The following is a 24,423-nucleotide window of genomic DNA, read 5'->3' as shown; positions in this document are numbered from 1 at the left end:
GATATTTTTGAATTGTTTTCTTAATGGTGTCTTCCAAATTGTGGAGGCGTCAGGTCCCACAAAATCTGAATCTGCCCTTGTGGCCCAGCCATATTCAATAGCAACCCCAAAAAGATCCCCAGACCATAAGCTTTCCTGAGTTGAAGAGGAATGACTCTGGAAACTTTATTATCATAAACTTTATCCCACTAAAGATGCTGAGCACATGAATTATAATAGATTGTTCCCAGCCACCAGCAATGAGGAAGAGAACAGGGTGCAAAACAAATGTCTGTGCCTCACTTCAGTTCCAGGATAAGTAGCTAAGCAATTTACATCCTCTCCCCCCCACCCCACCCCGCCCCACCAAAACATCCACTATTTTGTCATTTGGCAAGATCAGCACGACAGAGTTACAGTTGGAAAACTTAAGAGTTAAATTGTTCTAATCCAAGTATCCACTGAATCAAGAATGTCTTCTAATAAGTGGCGACATCCACATTCCCATGTCCTGGGGATAAAAGGTAGAATAGCGAAATGTTTATATTTCTCTAAGTAATCTTTCAATCAGTGAGGGCAAAGACTTTGGCTTACACAGTGTCTTTTCTCTCCTAAACTCCAGCCATAAACTGTTAAGCTGTCAAACTACTAGACTGTGATTGTATTTTCTTGTAGAAAAGTTGTTAGTGGGAAGTTTCATTCTTGGCCAAGGATATGGGAAGCCTTCCCTAGGCCAAATCTGGCTTGAGACACATTTTGTTTCGCCAAAGCTATATTTAAATTTGTTGAATTGTTAACATTTTAAAATCAAGAGACTTTATTTATCTGGATTTCCAGCTTCTCTTGACAAAGATCTGGCAACACGGCCCTGCTGCATTCCTACAAGAGAATAATCAGAAGACAGTGAGTAGTGGCTGCCCTCTTCAGCAAAGTATGCCATCCCATTTCCAGTTGGCTATATTCCCTACCTGGCACTCTTCACCGTTTTATGTAACCTGCCTAGTCTCTACAGGCATCTGAGTTGTGATCTCTGGGCTAGGCAAACAGAAATGTGATCCATGTGCGTCTGGAGGATAATCCAAGAATGACACCAGTAAAAAGTTTCCCAACCAGACAAATGGGCCATCTAGAAAAAAATACTGGATCTATACCCCCGCACTCTACACTACGATGTGCCAAAGATTTAAATGTAAAAATAAAACTATAGAATAGTTTGTTTATAATTATTCTGTAATATAAATTATAATTATTTCTGAGTACAAAAAATCTTTTCTGCTGTGATATAAAATCTAAAAGGTTGATACATTCTATTTTTTAAATGTATGGCCCCCCCAAAAAAAAAACCCACCAGCTAAGCCAAAAAACAAATGACAAACTGGAAAAAATATTTTCAACTCATTTCCTTAGTTGTTAATTTTCCTAATATCTAAAGAAGTTCCTACGAATTAAGACTAAAACTCAGTAAGAAAAAAAGGATAAAGGATATGAAAAGATAGTTCAGAGAAAAGGAAATATGTCTCAACATATTAAAGATGTTTGACTTCATATTATGAAAAATGCAAATTTATATTATACCATTATCATTTTTACTTATTTGAATAGCACAGATCAAAAAGTTTGATTATACACTATGTTGGTGAGAGTATGGGAAAAGAGATACTCTAATATATTAGAGTGTAAATTGGTTCAACCTCCATCAAGGGCAACTTGACAATTATCCATGAAAATTGCAAAGGCACACACCCTTTGACCCAGCAAATTCTAGGAATATATTCTATAGATATACTTGCTCGGATGTGAAATGACTTAGCACAGGTTATTCATTGCAGTATCATTACAGCAAAAGCAAAACAAAAATACACTCAAAATAATTTAAATAATCATTAGTAGGAATAGGGACTTGCTCAAAAAATAATCATAAATACATAGAATGAAACCTATAAGGTCACATAAAAAGAACCAGGTCACTGTGTTCAAGGCCATTTGAACATTCTCAAAGATACACAGCAGAGTGAAAAGAGCAGGAAGTATAATGTAATATTCAGAGTAGGTTACCATGTGCAAAAAAACTTAAGGAGATCACGCACACACACACACACACACACACAATCTGCAAAACTGCACAAGATATGGGCAATTCTTGTTGCCTCAGGGATGAGGACTGGGTGGCTGGAGGAGAGAGGACCTCAGTGTACCTTTTTGTGATGTTTGAATTCTCAACTATATGAATGTTGTATTTATTCAAAACATTAATTAAAAGTCATTTTTTTTAATAAAAAATTTCTAACCTCATTATAAGCACCTGCTTCAAGTGTTAAAAATGAAAGTATTCCACCTAGGAAGACTGGGTGCTGTATGCATAAAAATAAATAAATAAAAATAAATAAATAAATAAAAATGAAAGTATTAAACACACTAAGTGCTGTCCGTCAGTAACCAAAGCAATATCACAGAAAACAAATGTCATTGTTGCTCACTTTCACGGTTCATTACTGTAGCTAACTTTGGTTCTCTTACAGTCCACCTGCTGGAGAGAAGTTGGAGCAGGTACTCAGATAAATCGTTTGCCCTGTAATGGGGAGGCTCACGCCCAGAAGCCGACCCCCTCCCTGTAAGAGATAGCATACCAAAAATGTTTTCCCAAGAACTAGGATTTTTAATAAAATTCTGAAAGATTGATTTATTTATTAGATTTCCCCCACCCATAAAAGCACATGAATTATAATAGGGGGAAATCCAATAAATATACATTCTCCTATGGAAAAGAAATAATGTTCCCTGGTGCTCAGGGGTATGAAGATGACACTGAGGTCAGACAAATACTGCCATCACTTCCAGATGGAAAGCCATTTTTGTGAGGAAGAGCTCCACTTTTTACCCAAAATATAACTACTCTACCTGATTTTTCTATTGTATGCAAAGACAAAAATTTTGTTAAATATTGGTGGCTACAAAGCTATGATAGTTCAAGTTTTACAAACAAAACTTTATCTGAATCAGAGTTTTTATGAAACTAAAAATTATGTTCATAACACCAAGGCTAAAATATTTTTACTAAAATATTTTTAATATTAATATACATTTTCTTCTCTCTTAGAAACACAAAACTTTTAAATATTATATCAGTATCACACAACAAACCCCTATTGACATAAATACAAAATGTTTTACAAAGAGACTAACCTACCCATTCAAAAAACACTTTCAATTTTTTCACTTGTAATTTTGGAGGGTATAGTAGAGAACCACATGGAATGAGGGTACTTTAATTAGGACAGTTATTTTTGTAATTTCAGTCTTTCACAGCTTAGTGCATATGTAGTCCTGCTGCTGATGAAATAGAAAATTGTAATATTTTCCATCTCTTAAGAGTCTTGTAATGGAACAGAAAAATATCCTCTGTGTCACATTTCTTGAAGGAATCGGTTGTTATGAAGAACTATTAGGGTTTGTTTCCTCTGTGAATGGTTTCTGAATGCTTCTAATATGCTCATCCCAAATTTCAAATAATTGCCTAGTCTATTTACCTGGGATGTGTGCTACTTCTTGAACATGAGCTGATGATGTGTAGCTTTTTGAATTAATGGGATGAGGTAGCTCAATCAATGTAATCACCAAGGCTTGAAATGAAAAGGAAGAAAACAAAAGTTTTTCCTATCAACCAAAATGCACATCCTTCTAACTCATCCATCACACAGCTTTGGAGTGATAAAAGGAAAGAAAAAAATCAAGAGTAGATTAATCCTGAGAGAGTATATGTGAGGGAATGGATAAAAATGTCTCACCTAAATGGTGGTTCTGTAATAAAAGTTTCCCCAATCAGTAGGCTGTCATATTTTCATTTATATTTCTACTTTCCAACTTTCTGAATTGCAAGAATCATTTCACAGATACCAAACACATTTATATAGTATGTAATGTACAATCTGGCACTGGCCAAAAATTTTAAATACTCATGAAGTATACATGCACGTAAGGCACTTTTGCGGTTTACAAAAGTGAATGCCTCAAAGTTAGGTATTTTCCAAAAATGAAGAAATATCCTCATAAAAGTTTATAGGATCCCTGAAAAACCAAGTAGGCATAGATCATCAGTGATCTTGGCCAAAATTTGTGAATCTTGGTGTAACTGAAGAACAGAGATATGAGGTAAATAATTTTTTAAATTACAGAGTTTTGTATATCAGTGCCAGGATTCTAAAACTGTTCTCATAAAAACCTATCAGTTCTAAGTTCTTCTATTTTCTCAACCACAGAAAACTGATGAGTTGTCAACAAGCATTCACAGTGTACTGCTGTTTAGATTTAGTGATGACTCTACACCAACCCATTTATAAAGAGACTGGGAATAATAAAGGCTTTGAATTTCTCTGCAAAGTTTGTTCTTAGAAATATTAAAGAAGTCAGGGATTCAGGACAGATACAACTGTACCTTTCCTCTTTACTCACAAAGTATAAGAGCATGGACTTTAAAAAATAATTATTTCAATGTTATATCATTTTAACAATTCAGTGGTTATCTAAATGAGAGATCTAAAAATATTTTCAAGCCATTTTTCTTAAAATTAAAGAATGCAATTAGTATATTCTTATTGCTGAATGTGGAGATTAAAATGCATAAATAGCTCCTTTCATTATTTACAATTTAAATCTCTGTTGCACTTCATCTGCAATCATTCCAGAAATTGCAAGGGAAGACGTAGCAGCAGGGGAAGGTGCATTTCTCACATGAAGAATGCGATTTCCAATAACCCCAACTCCTCCATCAAATACAAAATCTTCTATCAGATTTCCATTTCTATCCAGGGCTTGGGCTCTTACTCCAGCTGGTCCTCTGCAAAGCCAAGAATGGTAGTCAACTGACTGGATAAAATAGGACACTTTAAAAGTCAGCATTTTCAAAGTACTCTTGAAGCAATAAAGCCTTCTTTATTCTTCTAAATGCACAATCATGTGGAATCAACAGGTTTGTATTTAGCCAAAGGCTGTCAGTTGTAGCCTGTAAAACTTACATCCTCAGCCTAGAGCATAATGCCGGCCACTTCACAGTCCAATAAATGCTTATCAAATGAATATACAAATAGGTAAGTTAGTTATAAATAGCTGTTCTTTCTCAAAGTAGCAGATAAATCCATATTTAATTAGAATAGATGTATTTTTTATTTAAGTTTATAAAATGAATTTGTTATAAAATTAATGAGAATAATAAGGCTCTTCTGATTAATACAAAGCAATGAAAGCAAGAGATATGCATGTCAGTTGCATTCCTATATCTGGTACAGAATTCTATTTTGTGTGTGTATTTTGTACACTATTAAAATTTATGGAGAAAAATGTTTTCAAATGGCAGCGAGTCCTTTTTGTAGTTTGTTTTTATTTTTAACGGTTTAGCCTTCAATATCAGGATAACTTTCAATTAATTAAACAGAGATGACAGGAAAAGCACAAAAATGAACTTGGTAGCATATTAATACAGTAAGAGCCTTTACTACTAAAAGTTCTGTTTTATAACACTTGAGTTTACAAATTAGATTTTTTTTTTGTTTTTAAGATAGTTTAAAAATTCACTGATGAAATGTGAACAAAATATTTTTGAAATCCAAACGCATCTTCATTGAAACTATTCCAGAAAACCCAGTTTGAAAACAGCTGCCTCATACCCACTGCCAAGACTCAAGAAATCAGGCAACAATATTAAACACTTTTATTGATTCTGCATTGGACCAATGCAGATAAGTACTTGAGGAAGATACGAAGAACAATACAAGAGCACTGCCCTCTAAGACCTCAGCCTGGCAGAGGAGAGATAATGATAATAATAGCTATTACTTATCAAGTGCTTACTCTGTGCTAGGAATTCTCTCATTGAATCCTCACAACAACTCTAAGAATTTATATTTAACAGCAAAGAAACACAGAGTAATTAAGTGACTTGCCTGAAGTTACACAGCTAGATGCTTCATTTGTAGAAAGATAAATAAAGATTACAACAAGGGTGAAAGGTTCTATAATAAAAGTAAGTACCTGCTCTACAGAAACTTGCAGGAAATCTGGGCAAGAGATTTTTGAGCTGTAAGGATTTCCAATTAAGAATCAGATATAACACTTAGAACACAAAATAGAATAAGACCAAAACTAAAATTTCTTCGAGTAAGGATACATATCAGTGTGTCAGCCAGCATGTGGCCTATGTCATACATTTTATATTTCTGGTTTTTCACAACTCATCAAAGCAGCATTTCTCCCCTTTTCTTGGACAATGCTGCTGCTTCTGTTGAGAGTTTCTTTTATGAGTTTCTTGTCTCTCTCTTTTTATCTGGCAGAAAGCCAACATGTAGGGGACACACAGTGGCATAACCAGCCACTGATGGTGAGTGTTCAGAGTAAAACTTTCCTTTCTATAGAGGTTTAGTTAGTACATTCCTTTTACTCCTTCTAAATAAATAAAGTTAATACTAATTAACTACAGTTAAAAATGTGTCTACTTATTTTGCTTACAAACACCAATTATGTTCTCAAGTTCCCTATATTCCTGCCTAAGTGTTCAAGACCTGTAATTTAAACTATAAAAAACAATATACAATATTAAGTTTTTCTAAGGATCTCACTTTAGTTCAAACTAAAGTAACTATTTAACATGAAATCTTTAAACTATCAAGTTCCTCGTGTTCTCTCTTCAGTACCTAATGCAGCTTCAGGGGTTTTCTTTGTATGATTACATATAGGCATTCCCCCTCAGAATACCTCAGCTTGAAATGAGAATCATAATCTGAAATTTCAGGTAAGATAAACCATAAACGTCTTAAGGGTAAGGACAGCACCTTGTACAACACCTCTTCTTCACTCCTATTTCTAGATTTGTATCTTGTATATAGGAAGTATTCAATAATGTCAGAAACTTTTAATTTTTTGACTTCTAATTTTTAAAAATTCTATTTTAATAGATGAAAAAACAAACATTTAATGGTTTAGCACTATTTGTAGCCATGTATTTTATTATATTTGTAGCTAATTTTAATGGGAATGTACATCCTAGACCCTTAAATATGTCCAGACAAAATAGGTAAATATATAACTCATAGCACTCAGTCATCTGAGAAGCACTGTATTTACTATTTTATTGTTCTGTGACAGGCATTATCTGGTGGGCTAGAAAACATCTATGACAGGGTACACCTGACATCTTTGGCCAGTTCCAAATAAGCTAAAAGTAGAAGTTCACATGAGCATATTTAAATTTAGAATGGTGGTATGGGGGAAAGTAAACAGTTCCATGTTAATTTCTAAACATGAAGGAAGGGTATTTTGGCTACTAATCTTCAACCTAACTGGATTGTGACAAGAGAAATGTGGTTTAGGGCTTAGGACATTTTCAGCCTTTGTAAATGTTTTTTGAGGTCTTGAATAACACAAATATTCTGTAATGGGAGTGGGGGAGTTCTAGAAATCCATTCAATCAAGTATTATTCAAATTTCCTATATTTTATTTGCTTGATCTCTTCTATCAATAGACATGTCTTAGAATCACCCACCACAATTGTGGATTTATTGATTTCTGCTTGTAGATATGTTAGCTTTTGTTCTCTGTATTTCATATTACATGCATCAAATTTAGGATGACTTTCTTTATCTCTAATAATAATTTTGCCTTATGATGTATTTCATTTGAAATAAACCCAGTACTCATCTTTCTTCTAATAAGCATTTGTCTAGCACATAGATGGAATTTTTAAAATCTGACCTGACAATCTCCACCTTAACTATTAAGGACATCTACATTTATTGTAATTATTGGTATGTTTGATTTCTACCATTTTATTGTATGCTATTTAACCTGATTATTCTGGAGTTTTCCCACCTCCTTTCTTAAGTTTTCCCACCTCCTTTCTTCCTTACTGTGTTTTCTATATTTTTTTCCTCCTTCACCTGATTTGGAAGGCAAATAATCGTTTCCATTTTTGTGTTCAGTTTTATTTATTCAGGTGGGATTCATTGTGTATCCTGAATTTTATGTATTTTTTGTAAATTCTAGAAAATTCTCAAATACACCTCTTCATACTATTGCCTCTTCTCAATTTCTCTGGAACACCTATGTCATACAGGCTAGAATCTTCTCATTTTCTTCTCCACATCTTTTAATTTCCATATGATGTATTTATTTTGCAATATTGTTTTCTGCATTCTTCAGATTTAACTTTCAATTTATTAATTTTCTCTTAAGATTTAACCAGCTGTCTAACTTAGTTATTTGAGTTTTAAAATTTAAGATAAGAACTATATTTTTCATTTCTAGAAATTCTAATTAGTTTGTTTCCAAATGTGCCTAGCGGTTGTTTTTGGTTTGTTTTGTTTTTTGGTCTTATTCTTTTTCATGTTTTCCATTCTTTTTGTTTTTAATTCACTGGAGCATATTCACTTTATGGTGCCTAAAATTACTATCGCCCAAAGATGTGAGGGATCTAATTCTGGTATTTATTCTATCCGCTTAGTCTCACTTATGATGCTTTGCAACTTTTGATGGTAAATTTCTGTTCAGCAGGGAATGCTATGGGAGTTGGGTTGAGGTTTTGTCCCTTCACAGAGGTTTTACATTTGCTCCTATCAGGTATTCCAGGTTCATTGCTATCCTGGGAACACTTTTTTTTTTTAATGAAATTTTTAAACATGTAGAAGAATAAAATGAACAGTATAATAAAATCCCAAGTACGTATTATCCAATTCCAATAATAATCAATACACAGCCAATCTTGTTACAGCTATATACCCACTCGCTGTCCACCTCTCTCCACTGGATTATTTTAAAGCAAATCCCAGGTGGCACATCATTTCACATCAATGTATATTTCTTTTAAAAGGATTCTTAAAAATAATAATAATGCAAAATGAATAATTGCTTAGTACCAACAATATTCAGTCTGTGGTGAAATTATCCTGATTTGGACTCTCTCTCTCCCTAATCTATTTAATGTGAGAGAAGGAGGGAGAGAGAGAAATGGTTAGTTTGAAGCAGGATCCAAATAAATCCGGACCTACTTTTCAAACTAATTTCTCAGCTAAGATTCCTAGATTAAGCTGGGTGTTATAAATTCAAATCCCAAGCACTTGTGAGGACAGGCCCAGGGCTCTAGATTTTCAGGAGATTCCATCTACCTCACACTCCCCACTTCCCTCAAGACCAGGACAGACAAAATTCTTTAACACTTTCTGGTGCCAAGGGGAATTGTTTTCCTAGACTTCCTTTTCACTGAGGGTGTAGCCCTTCAAGGGTCCCTGGCTTTACACTGGGGTCTCAGTTCCAACTTTTATAGACCCAAGGCCTTTTTTCTAGTAGTTGAGTGAAAATTAAAATATAAGTCCCTAATGTTTTATATCTTGTTTTGTGTGGTAGATACATGAGTCTATACAATTGTCAAAATTCACTGAGTACTTAAGATCTGTATTGTTTTACTGTATGAAAATCACATAATATCAATTAAAACTAAAACTCACATATTTATATCAAAACTAGCAAATCCTCTCTACTCCTCCTGGACAGCATCAGAACCAAGTCCTCTTAGTACTTGGGTTTTCAATTTCCTCTTTGTTTTTGCTCCTGAGATGGCCCCTTACTTTTTTGCATTCTCAGCTATATGTAGTTCAAAAGATTTTTATTATATTTTTCTCCATACTTTCTTAGTATTTTGTAGCCTGAGGGTTACCAAATTCTCTAGACCAGTAGTTCTCAACAACAGTAGATTTTGCCCCCTAGAGGACATTTAGAAATGTCTGGAGACATTTTTGGTTGTCGTGACTAGAGGAGTACTGCTGGCATCAAGTTGATAGAGGCCAGGGATGCTGCTAAACCTCCGACAATGAACTGGACAGTTTCCCACAACAAAGAATTATTTGCCCCGAAATGTTAACAGTGCCAAGACTGACAAACCCTGATCTATATTACCTTTACTGCAAGCATATTTGGCTTTCACCTTTGCATTTCACAATGACACAGTATGATCTTTAGAGCTATCACTCATGATAAAAACATCTTGCTTAAATAAGAAATTCCCCAAAGAAGAAATTTTCAAAGTGAAAGGTGGGGAATAAAGGGGATCTTGGCATATACATCTTTGTCTTTTACATCCTTACAATGCTTAACAAATAGAAACTGCTGTTAGATGACCATGTCAAAATTAATCACAGAATAAATTTAAGGACTTTGGAGCTAAAATTAAGAACCTTAGAGGTCATGATGTTACAATGAGAAGTTTGTACACCTAATGAATATATTTGACAGATTATAACTTTACATTCCAATGTTCACCAGTAAGTTATTGCCCAAGATGCTCTGGCTAGGCAATGAGAAGTCAAGCCAGATGCCCTTTGGTGGTTACTGCAATTTAAGGACACCAGCCTGAGCTAAATAATTCACTGAAAGCACTACTTCGGTTCCCTTTCACTATCTAGAACTGCTTAATTTGCTTCTGCCTCAATACTAATGATAGGGATTGATGATTTTACTATAGTGCAAGATAGGCAAGACTTGGACTTCAAAATGTAGGAAAGTCTATCGATCTTTGTTGTTATTATTATTTAATATGTCAGGCATGTTACAATAACATAATCAACCCCTATTTTTTTACGAAACAGCTTAAGAAATAAAGCTATTAAGAAATAATAGCCCCCTGTGGAACTCTCTGAATCCCACTCCCTTTTCTCCCCTGAAGTAACTATCTCCTGAATTAGATGTTTACCACTGTACTTGTTTTTATTTTCACATTACATGTGTGATCCATAAATAATATATGATATTGTATAAACTTATATAAATGATATCAAACATATCTTCTATAACTTCCTTTTCGTTACTGATAATTTCCTGCATACGATAGCTACAGAAATGGAGTAAAAGGGAAGGAGTAAATTGCTAAATATGTACAGCTTCTCTGTCTCCAAAGAGAAACTCATCTGTGATTAGACTGAATTTGTCCCTAAATGCACCTGCCTACAGTGCTGTATTCCCTCCTCTACTACTTGCCACTGAAACTGGTAACTGAAATTCACACCCTTATACCCACAGAGGAGTATTCACCAAAACCCACAAGCCCCAAGTCCAGTTCTACCATATGAAATTCACTGGTATAAAGAGTTTTCCTCAGGCTTCTATGAAAGGGTGGTAATTAAATATGGGTAGTGAATTCACTGCAACTGTTTAAACACAGAATTCACTATCCCCACCTATTGTGTTTTCCAAGGAATACTAGTAGCAGTGACAGACACCAGATTTGACCAACCTATTTTCAAATATAAAACATTGCAAGTTGCTAAAGTGGACCACTGAAAACATAAAAGCCTTTATTTATAGGTGAGTGAAAGAAAATAAAACCTAGATATTTTTATCCCTTCCATTTCAGAAGGTAAGTAGAGGGGCGAAAAAGATAAGAGCAAAAACATTACCTGGGTTTTAACAGTTCTTCTAAGGATTCAAAGAGGCTGGTCTAAGAATGATACATTCGAGTCAGATTTAGACCAGGATGCTCCCCTCAGGGAAACAGCTGACATGATTATTGCTCTCTTCCCAGATACAGAGTCAAGCTGCTGACATTTTACACCAGGTAAGTTCAGCAGCTGTTACTGAGACAACAGACACTTAGCTGTCTAGAAATTCAGGGGATGGATTCACAAAGGAGGGGTACTTCAAAGTACGCTGTTGATTAGGCCTAACGAATGGCTAGTTCAGGGAAAAAGGTGAATACCCTAAAAATATCACCAAAGAGAAAAAGAAATAGTGTGGGTAGTATTTAGGACAATTTACAGATCAAGTCCAGAAAGCCTTTTATCTTTAAGAAAAAAAAAAACCATTTTAAGTAATCCTTCCTTTGCTTCATTTCCTTGTACCCCTTGCCTGGGACTCAGACCCTGATGGATTTGCCACTACTTTACATTGCTCACCAAATAAAGTCCCAAGGTGAGTGGAGGTAGGCCAAGAAGAAAAAAAAAAAACAGTAGAGAAGAAATAAGCTAAGATGCTAGGTATAGGAGTGTGTTTCTAAAAAGTTTTAAGAATCAATCAAAATAGATGTTTTAATGTGTTTATTACCTAACTAGTTAACATGGTGATCATTGATCTTAACTGAATTAAAGATAAAAGGCTTTGGAATCACAAGAAGCAGAGGCCAGGGGGATTTTAAAAATTTCAAGCAAGATGTTTTTATCACAAGTGATAGCTAGACACAATGGCGAAGGCGGCATCACAATACAGCTGCAATGAAGATTTCAGTTTAATGCTATAAGGTAGTCTAGATAATTATAAATGGACCTAGTTCAAGCACTAAGGGCCATGATGCAGCAAGGGCCAATATAGGCACTGCAAAGGGAACTCAACAACTTGTTGGGAGAGAGCACACAAAGATTCAGTGAATACAACTGTCTGAAAGTATGCTTACGAATCACCACCTCAAAAGTTCACCCAGGTCATGATTGTATGTACAATCCTATGGTTTTTCTTTACCTAAGTATATCGCTGATAGTAATCTCAGGAATAAACTTTTGAAGGTGCTTCACTGTTGCACTGAGAAAACAGGCTTTATACATTTCATTGACTCCATAGGAGAAATTCTGGAACGCCAGTTTAATCAAGCCACTGAAAGCAAAGAAAATAAAATCTTTATGAGAAAAAAGGAATTTTTTATTACTATAAAACACCTTTACAACTATTAGATTTAGATGGGGGGAGGCATCACAAAAATCTAGTCAAAGTCAGAAAAACCACATATTAAAAGAAAATCAACTTTTGGCCAATAAAAGAAGGAAACTTCACCAAATGAATACCTTCCAAACTCCAAAGGTAAAAACCTTTCAAACTCAAATTCCCAGGGAACACTGGTTTCAAACTAGGATTCTATAAAGCCTGCCAACAGCAAGGCTTTCTAATACAAATGTTTCATGCTTTCAAAACACACTTAAAAGGCATTAGCAGATCTTGAAATCGGGGCATTAAAGAATAGGCATTTACCCTACTTTTCTTCTCTCAGCCAGAGGTAAAATACCCTAGTAGTGATCCTCATGTGGGACTGAAGAGCCTATGTATATATATTTATTTTTTTCCAAGCACACATGCTGGGAAGCCCCATCCTAAACCTCCTGCTTCAGAATCTGTGGAAGGCAAAACTCAAGTACAGTTTAAAAAACTTTCTAGTAATTTTGATATGAAACCCGCTGGAGAGCAAGCAACACTGCTAAAAGGACCCCCAAAAATACCTCATTGAGTTCTTACAATAATAAAAGAATCTACGTACCAGATCAACACAATATTATTGTTAGCTTTCCACAAAAGGAAATAACTTTGGCTATCAGAAATTTCTCCAGTGGTTTTCAAAATGATAGTAACTGGTTTGAAATGATCTTATCAGAGTGAGTCATCTACTGATTTTAAGAGAAATTTCTTTCTTTTTTTTTAAACTCAACTAGAAGTTTAGCAAAACAAGATTTAGATTGTCAGATGTGTGACTAGTTCTTAGTCTTGTTCTTTTAAACCAAGACATAACCCTGAATTATCAAGATTTTCTTGAAGTAGTTAAAACATTATGCTTATTCCACAAAGCTCTTAATTTGGACTAATTAAAAAAATCAATATATCAATCACAAATATGAAGATTTACCCAATAAACAGAATATCAAGAAAGACAAAATTTCCCACATTAAAAATATAAGCACATAAAATCATTTTTTTTAAGTAAATAAAGTTACCTCTTGGTAATTATATCCACAATATCTCTGGCACTGAAGTCAAAGGGTTTGTAGCCCTCTCGTTTAAAGGCAAGAACTGCATTAGGCCCTAGCCAAATACTGCCATCCATCCTTGGTGTAAAGTGAACTCCTAGGAAAGGAAACCGGCTATCTGGGACCTACGGAATTAACACAGCGAAGAGTTGTTAGCCTCATTTCATACTGCATTTTAGTATGTGCTCAAACATTTAACTGGAAATATAAATCGCTTTCTTCCCATGCATTTAATTTTCATTACTTTGACCTGTACTCAGATATACTTTTCTACTTACATGCTTCTGCTTAGAAATGCCAAGCAGGAAACACTGATACTACTGGTACTAATATACACTGTCCCATCTATTCCTCTTCCTGGGTAAAGAAAAAAGAACTGTCCTACTTCAGGTTATTCCCTGCCCTGCCCTCCCCTCAACCCTCTGCCTCCCAACTAGGGATATATGTGGCTGGCAAGTAAAATCAGAGCTGTCAGAAAAACACACATTTATAGCACAGGTTTTTTAAAATTGGAGTGTTATTAGGTTGAAGCAGATGAAATGGATGTTTTGGGAAGGTCAAAAACAGTAAGTAGCTAAATACTAGTAATTTCAACCTACTAGTTCCAGACAGAAGGAACTCTTCATTTAAAGGGCTCTGTTGTCTATACCATGAAACTATAGAGTGGCCATATCCCTTTTCTGAACCTATAGTTAGTGAACTGAAAAAGAGGGTTGGGTATCTGGGTATGCTAAAAGGAAAAGTTCCCTTATGAGTGCTCCTTCCACCAGAGAGGAAGAAGAATCAATCGGGTTCTCTTTTGATACCCCTTCCCAAAGTAAACTCATGTTTTCTAGAGACATGTACTTATGGGCAATTAAGTATAATTTAATGATTATGATATCAGAATAAAGATTTAGGGATATGACATAAGAGAAACAGGTGAAATGCTTACACAAAAAGCCCTTCAAAAAACTGCTTACTTCTGAACCAGATAAAAGTTGTTTCATTCACTTTTTGCCAATAGTCATCTTGAGAAGGGTGAGAAGGCAGGAGCATCATTACCTACCGGATAAATATTTCCTTTTACAAGATAGCATTTTTCTGGCTTCAAGAGCAGGTAATCTCCCCGGAAAGGTACAATTTGAGGATTGGGATTGCAGCCACTCAACTCAGAAATACGGTCTGAGTAAAGTCCTGCACATGTCACAACATATTGACATTGAACTTCCTCTCCCTAGTGCAAAAGAAATGAATAGTGATTTGTAAGAAGCAGAGAGGAGAAGAATAAATCAAGAATAGAAAAACAGATGATAGAAAAGATAATAAGGGTATAGAAATAGATTTTTTTTTGTTTTTATTCCTTTTAAAACAGAAAATTAAATACAAGTATCAGCAAAATAAATTCTTCAGCATTTAGGTGGCAGCTAGAAACTTAGAGTAGTGGCATGCAAGAGGATGTCACTTTAAATTTTGTACTATAAATTAGAGATACAATGGTTGACCTAGTGCAGATAATTAACAAAATGCACACATACATACACATACACATTTACTAGCATGGAACTTAATTATTTGTTGCCTGAAGAAGCAAACTGCATTTAGATGGCCCCAATTTGGCCTCTTTGTATTTCAGACAGCTTCTCCTGTCTTATCTATGAATAATTATACTATTATTCTCAGGTTGCTTCACACTCCAGCCTTAACCCACCAACAACCAATTCCTCCTTCCTGATCAATATCTACTTTACAAAGTGAGGTTATTTTCAAAACCTCATTCATTCAATCCACATTTACTGAGAACACACATTACAGTCAAGGTTTGCTTTAACATCTAGGAGACCGCTAATCTTGGGCTGTTGCATTTTCCCATAAATTTTATTTCGTAATTATCATCTACCAAACTCCAATTCCCATCTCTACTTCTTACAGAGTGAACAACTAGCATCTCCTCGCTCCAGGTAATTTCTTGTTCTTAAGATTTCCTCCCTAAATGACCTGTTTCTGAGGACTTAGCATTCTCATCTGTCTCAACATTCTTTCTTTCCAGCCATTATTGATTCAGCCTTATTCTATTTCTGCATGCATCCTATTTTTGCCTAGCTACAAGGTAAGCCTCCTTTCAAGAGTTATACAAATCACATTTCTGACGAAAATCAGATGAAACTTCGTAGTTGAGTTCAAATTAGCTAGACTAAACCATGATAGTTTAAGACTCTTGAAGTTAAAGGGCTATGTCAACAACAAAAAAAAACCTTCTTCTAAATATCTTTCCTGTTCATCTAGAGTTATATACCAAAGTATGAGAAGTATTTTTATGTGATATAAATCTATTCGTTCCTACTTTGAAAGGTCAGCAATTCTTTTGTTCTTAGAACATAAAATGTAGATAAGCTCTATGATAAATGTAAAGATAAGAGAATTTGTAGAATGGTTCAGCATGTAAATAGCCTAGAAGTTCCCTTTTAAAAACTCAAGGAACATTTCCAAAGAAAGAAATGATTAACAACTATCTTAGGTCTCTGAGATAATTTTATGCTATATATGAAATAATAATTAAATTAAGTAACACATTAATTTCACATCCAAAATGGAAATAAAGGTAAACATTGAATGATGCATTTGTTCGAACATATATTTCTTTAAAAAACTCAACTATGCATCTTTTTTGCTATTTCATAAGTGAAAAAGATTTTCCCCCCATATGCAATCTATACATCTTTAGTTTGCAAATCCTCTCCCAAAAAGTTTACTTTTAAAATCCCTTTCTTTTAACCTCATAAAAGTATAGATGTTCAACTTGGTAAGTTGACTCAAACTTTTTAATTATATTATTTAACTATACTAAAGGAAAGTACCAAAATATAAGGCAACAACTACAGTAACTGTGGGTGAAATATATATCCACTGGTATCCCATAGGCCCTTGCATACCTTCCATCACACGATGCCATACACTAGTAAAAATGTCCCTTGGGTGAAGATGGGGGCAAAAACAGACTTTTAATTCTGTTTTAAATGGAGATCTTGGTTACTCTGCCACTTGGGCCACATGACCCAGCAAATCTGACGGTAACAAAGTGTCTGTGGCAGATAGTGATGTTTTATGGAGACTTTGGTAGTCCCCTGTAGGCAAATCAGAGCACAGAACTTTAGGATTTTAGAGGAAAGTTACAGCACCCTCTGCAGATAATTATCCTCCTTCTGAGAAAGTGCTTCTGGCTTTGACTCAACACTTGACCACAGGTCACCAAGTTACCATGTGAACTACCTATTATTAACAGGGTATTGTCTGACTCACCAAGCCATAAAATTGGGTGTGTCATCAAGAGGAAGTAGAATATACAAGATCAGTGTTGTACAAGTCCTGCTGACATAAATAAGTTGCAGAGGTAAGTGGCTCAAATTCCCATCACGCCTATTCTTGTTAAATTACCTCCGCACTCTCATCTTGCCCCGACCCTCCATGGGAAGTTCTCCATGATCAGTTTACCAAGGAAGAAAAAATAGAGGCCTGGTTCCCAAATGATTCTGCACAACATTCTGGCACCATTGAATGTGAACAGCAATAGCACCAGAGCCCCACTTGGAAGTGGCCCTAAAGGACTGTGGTAAAGGGACAACCTCCCCGTGGGCAGAACTTTGAACACCATACCTGGTTGTTTATCTTACCTAGAAGGAGAGATGGCTAGAAGGATCTACACTGCTTCATAAGCAATAACTAGTGGTTTGGCCGGACGTCAGGAAAAGGAGTTCTGGAGAAAAGGTATGTGAATGGACCTCTCCAAACAGGCTCAGGGGTAAAGATAATTTGAGTTGCATATGAATGCTCACTGAAGAGTAACCACAGCAGAGGAAGAATTTAATAATCAGTAGACAAGATGACTTACTCTGCGGATTTTGGTTAGCCTCTTTCTCTTGTCCTTGCCCAATGGCTTCACAAACTAAATGGTTATGGCAGCAAGGATGGAGGTGATGCATGGGCTCAGTGACATGGACTTACTCACCAAGGCTAATGTGTCTACAGCCACTGCTGAATGCTCAATCTGCCAACAGCAGAGAGCTATAGAGCCACTGATATAGTCCCTGGATCACTTCAATCAAAAAAACAGGCAGCACTTAGTCCTCACTGGAACAGATATTTGTTCTGGATATAGATTTGTCTTCCCTGCCCACAATGCTTCTACAGAAACCATCATCTGTGAATTTATAGGATGCCTTATTTAACATTATGGCATTTCACTCACAAGCATTACTTCTGATCAGTGAGCTTATTTTACAGTAAACGAAGTATAACAACAGGCTCATGCTTGTGGAATTTACTGATTTTATTGTTTTCCTCATCACCCTGAAGCTGTTGGGTGACAAAGTGGAAAGGGCTTTAGAACATTCAATAACAGCACTAGCTGGCTGGCAACACCTTGCAAGGCTGGGGCAATGTCTTCCAGGATGGTGCATATGTTCTAAATCAGTGACTACTATATGGTATTGTTTCTCCCGTAGCCAGGATTCACAGGTCTGGAAATCAAGAGGTAGAAACAGGAGTGGCTCCTTACAATGATCCACTAGTCTCTGCTCTTAATCCAAATTTCTGCTTCCTATCTCTACAACTTTGGGCTCTAATGGTTTAGAAGTCTTAGTTCCCAAAACAGAAATACTTCCATTAGAAAATAAACAATGGTTCCATTATGAAAGAAATTGATACAGCCACAACTGGCCACTTTGGGTTCCTCATGCCAGTGGATCAACAGGCAGAGAGGATAACTGCACTGAACGGGGTAACTGATCTTGACTCTCAAGAAGAAATAGATGTGCTACCACCCAGAGAACTTGGGGATGATAAAGAGTATGTATGGAATATCAGTCTCCTGGTATCTCTTAGTATCCCCATGCGTTGTTATAAAGGTCAATGGAAACCACTATAACACACAACAGGGAGGGCTGCTAATGGCATAGACACTTCAGGAATGAAAGTATGAGTTAACCCACCAAACTAAGAACCAAGACCAGCTGAGATGCTTGCCAATGGCAAAGGGACTATGGAATGAATAGTAAAAGAAAGAAATTATAAATATCAGCTAAGACCACATGATTGGTGATATAAATAAGGAATGTAGTAGTTATGAGTATTTCTTCCTTACTTTGAAATAAATATATTTATCTATAATTATACTCATCTCTTATTCCTCATAGTTATAAACTGAATTGTGTCCTCTACCCACCCCTTCTCCCCAAAAAAATTCATATGTTAAAGCCTTAACTTCCAATGTGACTATATTTGGAGAAAGAGCATTTAGGGAGATAATTAAGGTTAAATGAGGTCACAAGAGTAAAGCCCTAATCTGATAAGACTGGTATTCTTATAAGAGAAAGAGACACCAAAGATTGCTTGTGCTTGCATGCTCGTGTGCTCTCTCTATCTGCACATGTGCAAACACAGAGACGAGACCATGTGAGAACACAGTGAGAAGGCAGGACACAGCGAAGAGACATCTACAAGCCAAGAGAGCTCTCACCAGACACAATCCTGATGGCACCTTCATCTTAGACTTCTAGCCTCCAAGAATGAAAAAAAATAAATTCTGTTGATCAGGCTACCCTGTCCGTGGTATTCTGTTATGGTAGCTTGAGAAGATGAATATACCTATCTTTGTCATTTCCCCATTATCTAACACAGAGTTTCTCAACTTTGAAATTTTGATGTTTGGGGCCACATATCTCTTTGCCTGTCCCTCACACTGCAGGATGTTTAGCAGCATCCTTGGCCTCTACCTACTAAATGCCAGTAGCATTGCCCTCCTCTACCAGCTATGAGAACACAAAATGTCTCCAGACATTGCCAAATGTCTTCTGGGGGGCAAAATTACTCTCAGTTGAAAATTACTGATATAATATAATACACTTAAATAGTGGTTAACTTTATCTCAGTATTGAAGTTATAGGTCTCAAAAAGGGAGTATTGAAGGAAACAACACCCGACAGAGGAAACTGGATGTTCAGACAACTTTGTTAGAGGAAGGAGAATTTATTGGCTTGCGGAGTTCACTTTGGTTAGATTTATTACAGTTTATATACTTCTGCAGTATCCATGCAAGGGGCGTGTGATTCCTTTGTTTGAGGTTTCACATGTGCCTCATGACTCAGGATAGGAGGGGGAGCTTTGGGTGGGGGGCTGTAAGAGGGGAGGAATTTTTAGGCCATTGGTCTTACCTATTTACAGGTCATTTTGCCTTGTAGAACCTGTGACCTTGGCATTATCAATACTGTTATGCGATTCTGAGAGAGAAGGGACACTGAGGCTATAAGTAAAAAGTAGCACTTACTGATGCCATCTCTTTCTCAGCGGATTTGTATCCAAAGGCTGAGTGCTAATTGTAATATAACAACCAGTTTTACACGTCTTGTAAAAGTAGTTTTCCTACACAGTTACAGAGATAAGAACATTAGTTGGATAGCAAGCTATGAATCAACAGATGTGAGTTGGAGAGTCCTTGAGGTGGGGGAGGTAGCTATGGGAAAACATGTTAGTTGGAGAGTCCTGGAGGGGGAGAGAGGGCAGTCAGGAATGGACTTTAACCAGCTGAGTTGGTCATTTCTGCAAGCCTTTTCCTTTGCATTTTTTCAGATGCCTCCTCTCCTCTCTCAGGAGTTTGACTCAGCTAGAAAAAGAAATGAATATCACCCAAAGATGGATAAAGTATACTCCATATATTTTTTAGAGAGTAAGCATGTCTTCAGCTGTATGAAAGATAGCTGTACCTTATAGGTGGAAGCATAATTTTACTATTGTCTTTATTTAGAAGTTAAATGTGGTTTAAGGGGGTATGAATGGATGCCAAATTAAAAAGGGATGGACTGGAGGGGTTTACACTGTGTCAGTTTGGTAAAGCCAGGAACTATGCTTGACAGAATCTCCTACCCTGTATGGTTCCAACTTAAAGTTGACCAAAACGTAAATTGCTTGCACATGATTTGGTAGGCAGAAGTAAAGCAGCAGCCATTATTCTCTGAAGGTCATTCTAGTCCAAGGTGGTGACAAATACCTACTGCCAAGTGAATTATAGCTCTAAATCCTCCCAATTACTGATCAGACTGACCAACTGCTGCCCTAGCCCACTACTTAAGTGTAGACACAGAGGCAAGGGATCCCCCAGATCTCCTCATGAGCTTTGCATTTGCAGTTCTACTTCAGCAGCTTGACACACTTGGCTTCTCAGATACACCTCTGATCTACCAACTCCCCTTCTGAACCTTTGCTCCCCCAGATCCTTTCAAAATTACATAAAGTCTAATTCCTATAATAAATCCTACTATACTCATTAATGACTCTGCTTTCCTGACTGGACTCTGACCATTCAGTGAACACAGTGAATGCAATACTTCTATGCCATTCAAAAGTTCTTGTTTCAGCCTATGTGAAGATGGAAGAAATTAGTCCGTCTCCCTCTGTACAATCTGCCCTCTCCAAGTCTTCTAATTAGCAGAGAGTTAATAAGTTAATGTAGATAAGTGGGTAAAACAATAAAGTATCTATCAGTTTTGCCTTAAAATTAAATACTCCAAGTGCTCATAATCCTATTCCTTACCAGCAATCACTATGTGAATACATTTCCAAGCTGAAACTCTTCTTAGAATAAAAGTTGTTGCATTGCACTCAAAGAATTTCTCTCAGAATAACTTTACATTAGATAAATTTCATTCAGTGACATAAAATGCAGCACTGTGGTTAAGTCAACTTTTTAAGGAAGGAGACAGAATGAAAGTAGATAAAATAGATGAAAGTAGTTTTGCTTAAGAAATCTTTACCTTTGTATTCCTTATAACAATTGGATATTTCATTCCTGAAAAAAAAGGAATTAGTGAAAGATTTATTTTTAGCAAAAGGTGGCCTACATTATTTGACATATACTAGTAACAAATTTAAACAATTTCCTTTTGTAATAACCATGATTGTTTCTCACATTTCATGCTTTTTACCAAGTAATAAGATTAAACTAGTTCATATTTGACAATATACAAAACTCTGGCATGTTTTTTCAATTATTTTATATGAATTCGTTTAATCTATACTTATCTTTCTCTACCTCAGCTTCAACATAAGCAGTCCCAACTCTTCTCTGAACTGCAAACCCAAACACCATGCTATAATGATAAATAAGTATGTATTTTCCCACAGGACTAAATGCTATGACACTTATCTAAGTGTTGGCTACCTGAGACCTTGCAGATTCTAGGTTGTGGAGAGAAGCAAGAGTTATCACAACACAAAAATTTCCAATAATAAACTATTTATAAAATTAGTTCCCAGACACATGGGATCTCAAATTTTTATAAAGCATAGTACAGCAGATGAAGAATATGATCTACTTGTATCATAAATTTGATTGATTATGCTAGCTAGCTATAACAATCTTAATTATTTAACAATTTCTCTCATCGTCTTAGAATTTAGGAGGATATTGAGAATGACTCAGATGGCCCAGACATCCTTAAAAACCTGTCAAGAATAAACCCAGCACTACTTTTTTTCTCCTTCAAATTTCCCAAGAGCAAATTCAAAACTTACAAATTGATTCATTATTTTAAAATTGTCCCCAAAGCAAAACAAAACAAACTTTAAGTGTGGGGGTGTGAGGGGTGCGCTGGTCAGAGGTGAGGAAAGGGGTTAGTTCAGCATGGCTGAGTCATATGCTATCCCCAGTCTGAGTAAGACTGAATGATGCTAAAGTTTGAATTTTTAAGAAGCATCCCCAAGGGATTCTGACTGTAATCTAGAGGATAAAGAAGTGTTTGGGACTAATTTTATATAAACAGCCATGGCAGTTCAGGTTTCGGCACCAGTCAGAAGTGTCCAGTCAGTCCAAGTTCTATCAGCAGGAGACTCACTGCAATTCCTAGTTCTCCCACAACCAATCTCACCCTTGGCACTTCTGCATCTGCCTCCAGCTCTGCACCCTACTCTAACCTAGCTCCTGGTGTCTCCTACCAGCCAAAAACAGTCTCGAGTTTGTTTGGAAGTCAATACAAGTATCTAAAAGAAAAGACAAGGATGGCTTACCATCTTTACTTCTTGAAGGACTTTCTCCAGCCATTTCAATATCTTTTACTTCAAAATTGGTCAAGACAGAACCACCTGCTTCTTGGAAATCCTGGGCAAATGACAAAGCCACCTGACGATAGTCCACAATGCCAGTATATGGGCAATCAATAGCCATTAGACCCTGGGATGGGATTATAAAAAAGTCAAGACAATACAATTAAAAATCATTGAAGACAGGTTGTTCAATGAATTTTATTTTGCACTGAATTTTTTTTATTGTTTATTTTGATGGAGAACACACATTATTGCTTCTTGGCAAAATGTGAGTTTTAAAGAAAAATAAAAGCTTGCTCTGCTCAGTGCCTAAATTTGATCTTGAATAAAGTGTCTAACAGATATAAGAAATAGTATTAGCTAAATACAAAAATCTCTTTTCTTAAAGGAGTTAACTTTGCCAGGCTCTTCCAGCTGCTATGATGAGTTTTTCAGTTTTATTCATCCCTCACCATATCTGATTCTAATTCATATCTGATTCTGAGTCAAATTCTGTATCACCAAACAATTATGTTTTAAATAAACTCCACTGAGATTTTCCCAATAGTGGATCATATGTCAAACACACTAAGTGAGAACTCAGAATTTTTCATATGTTTGCAGAGCACTGATTTATTGGCTGCAGACTCTATTTTCAAGACTGCAATATTGGAGATTGTATATGGTTCATTCAAAATTTGTCTTCAGGTAATATGAGATATTAATAGCCTGGGGTTTTTTTGTTTTGTTTTTTTTGTTCGAGCTCTACAGTTGAATGGTCTACAACCATACTTATTTAATTTTTTTGGAATAAATGTTGAATGTAGATTGGCCTTTCCTGATTCTGAAGAAAAAAATAAGAGTAGAATTTCACATACCAAATATTGACTGCATTTGGGAGAATTCTTGGTAATAGTAGCATTTTCTATTGCCTTATTGTGTATATGAGTATATCAATTTTCACAAACAATTTCCCTTTAGAGAATAGCCTGATTCCCAAGATAACTAAGGCCAGAAGCTGAGTGTGACTCGTAAATGCTATCATCCTCATCGTTGGACAATATAAATATAAAATAATATATTTGACAATATATTATTTTAAAACATCTCATTCTTGTATTCAGTGCCCCACCCCATCCCAATACATTTATCTGCTTACCCTTTAAAAGCTTTGACTTTGCCACCCACTCCTGACCAGTGTTACCAGATGGCTGGCTAGCTCACACTAAGGGTAAAGGCCCACAAATACCCAACAGCCTCTTTTCACAAACTGAAAGCAACATTTGGAAAACTTCATCATTTTCCTGACAGCCTTGCTTCCAGAATATGAGAGCATGTGCCCGAGTATAGGGAATCATTTCTTCTGTTTTGATACGGTAGATACACATAAGATTTTATACTAGACTTTTATTGCCTGACAATCCTAAATTCACAGGTCAATAGCTATAATTCAACTTCAACCTAAAAACAGTATTTTGGGTACAACAACCTTGGAATCTAAATTAAGAAAACACCAAGAGTTTAGTTATAAAAACTTCCTTATCTAGCATAAAACTATGTGACAACTATGATAACAAAGGGATAAAAACGTGCTGTAAAAGTGCTTCAGATGAATAGTTTTTGGAATCTCAACTA

At 35.9% G+C, this 24,423-nt stretch overlaps 1 protein-coding gene across 1 annotated transcript in view; it reads right to left on the bottom strand.

Moving 5' to 3' along the window:
- Window positions 1–2,944: 2,944 nt before the first annotated feature.
- Window positions 2,945–24,423, bottom strand: part of L2HGDH (L-2-hydroxyglutarate dehydrogenase) — a 33,883-nt gene continuing 12,404 nt past the window's right edge. The window contains exons 5-10 of the mRNA XM_039865170.1: window positions 22,774–22,936; window positions 21,522–21,556; window positions 14,786–14,953; window positions 13,705–13,862; window positions 12,467–12,598; window positions 2,945–4,813 (exon numbers count right to left, since the gene is read on the bottom strand). Coding sequence (XP_039721104.1) covers window positions 4,618–4,813; window positions 12,467–12,598; window positions 13,705–13,862; window positions 14,786–14,953; window positions 21,522–21,556; window positions 22,774–22,936 — 852 coding nt within the window. The 3' untranslated portion in view covers window positions 2,945–4,617. The remainder of the gene's footprint in view (window positions 4,814–12,466; window positions 12,599–13,704; window positions 13,863–14,785; window positions 14,954–21,521; window positions 21,557–22,773; window positions 22,937–24,423) is intronic.

The sequence above is a fragment of the Pteropus medius genome, unplaced genomic scaffold, assembly GCF_902729225.1.
Source record: "Pteropus medius unplaced genomic scaffold, Ma_sr-lr_union100, whole genome shotgun sequence".
Classification (NCBI taxonomy): domain Eukaryota; kingdom Metazoa; phylum Chordata; class Mammalia; order Chiroptera; family Pteropodidae; genus Pteropus; species Pteropus medius.
The sequence above is the reverse complement of the archived record's forward strand: the minus strand, read 5'-3'. Positions and strand labels throughout refer to the sequence as shown.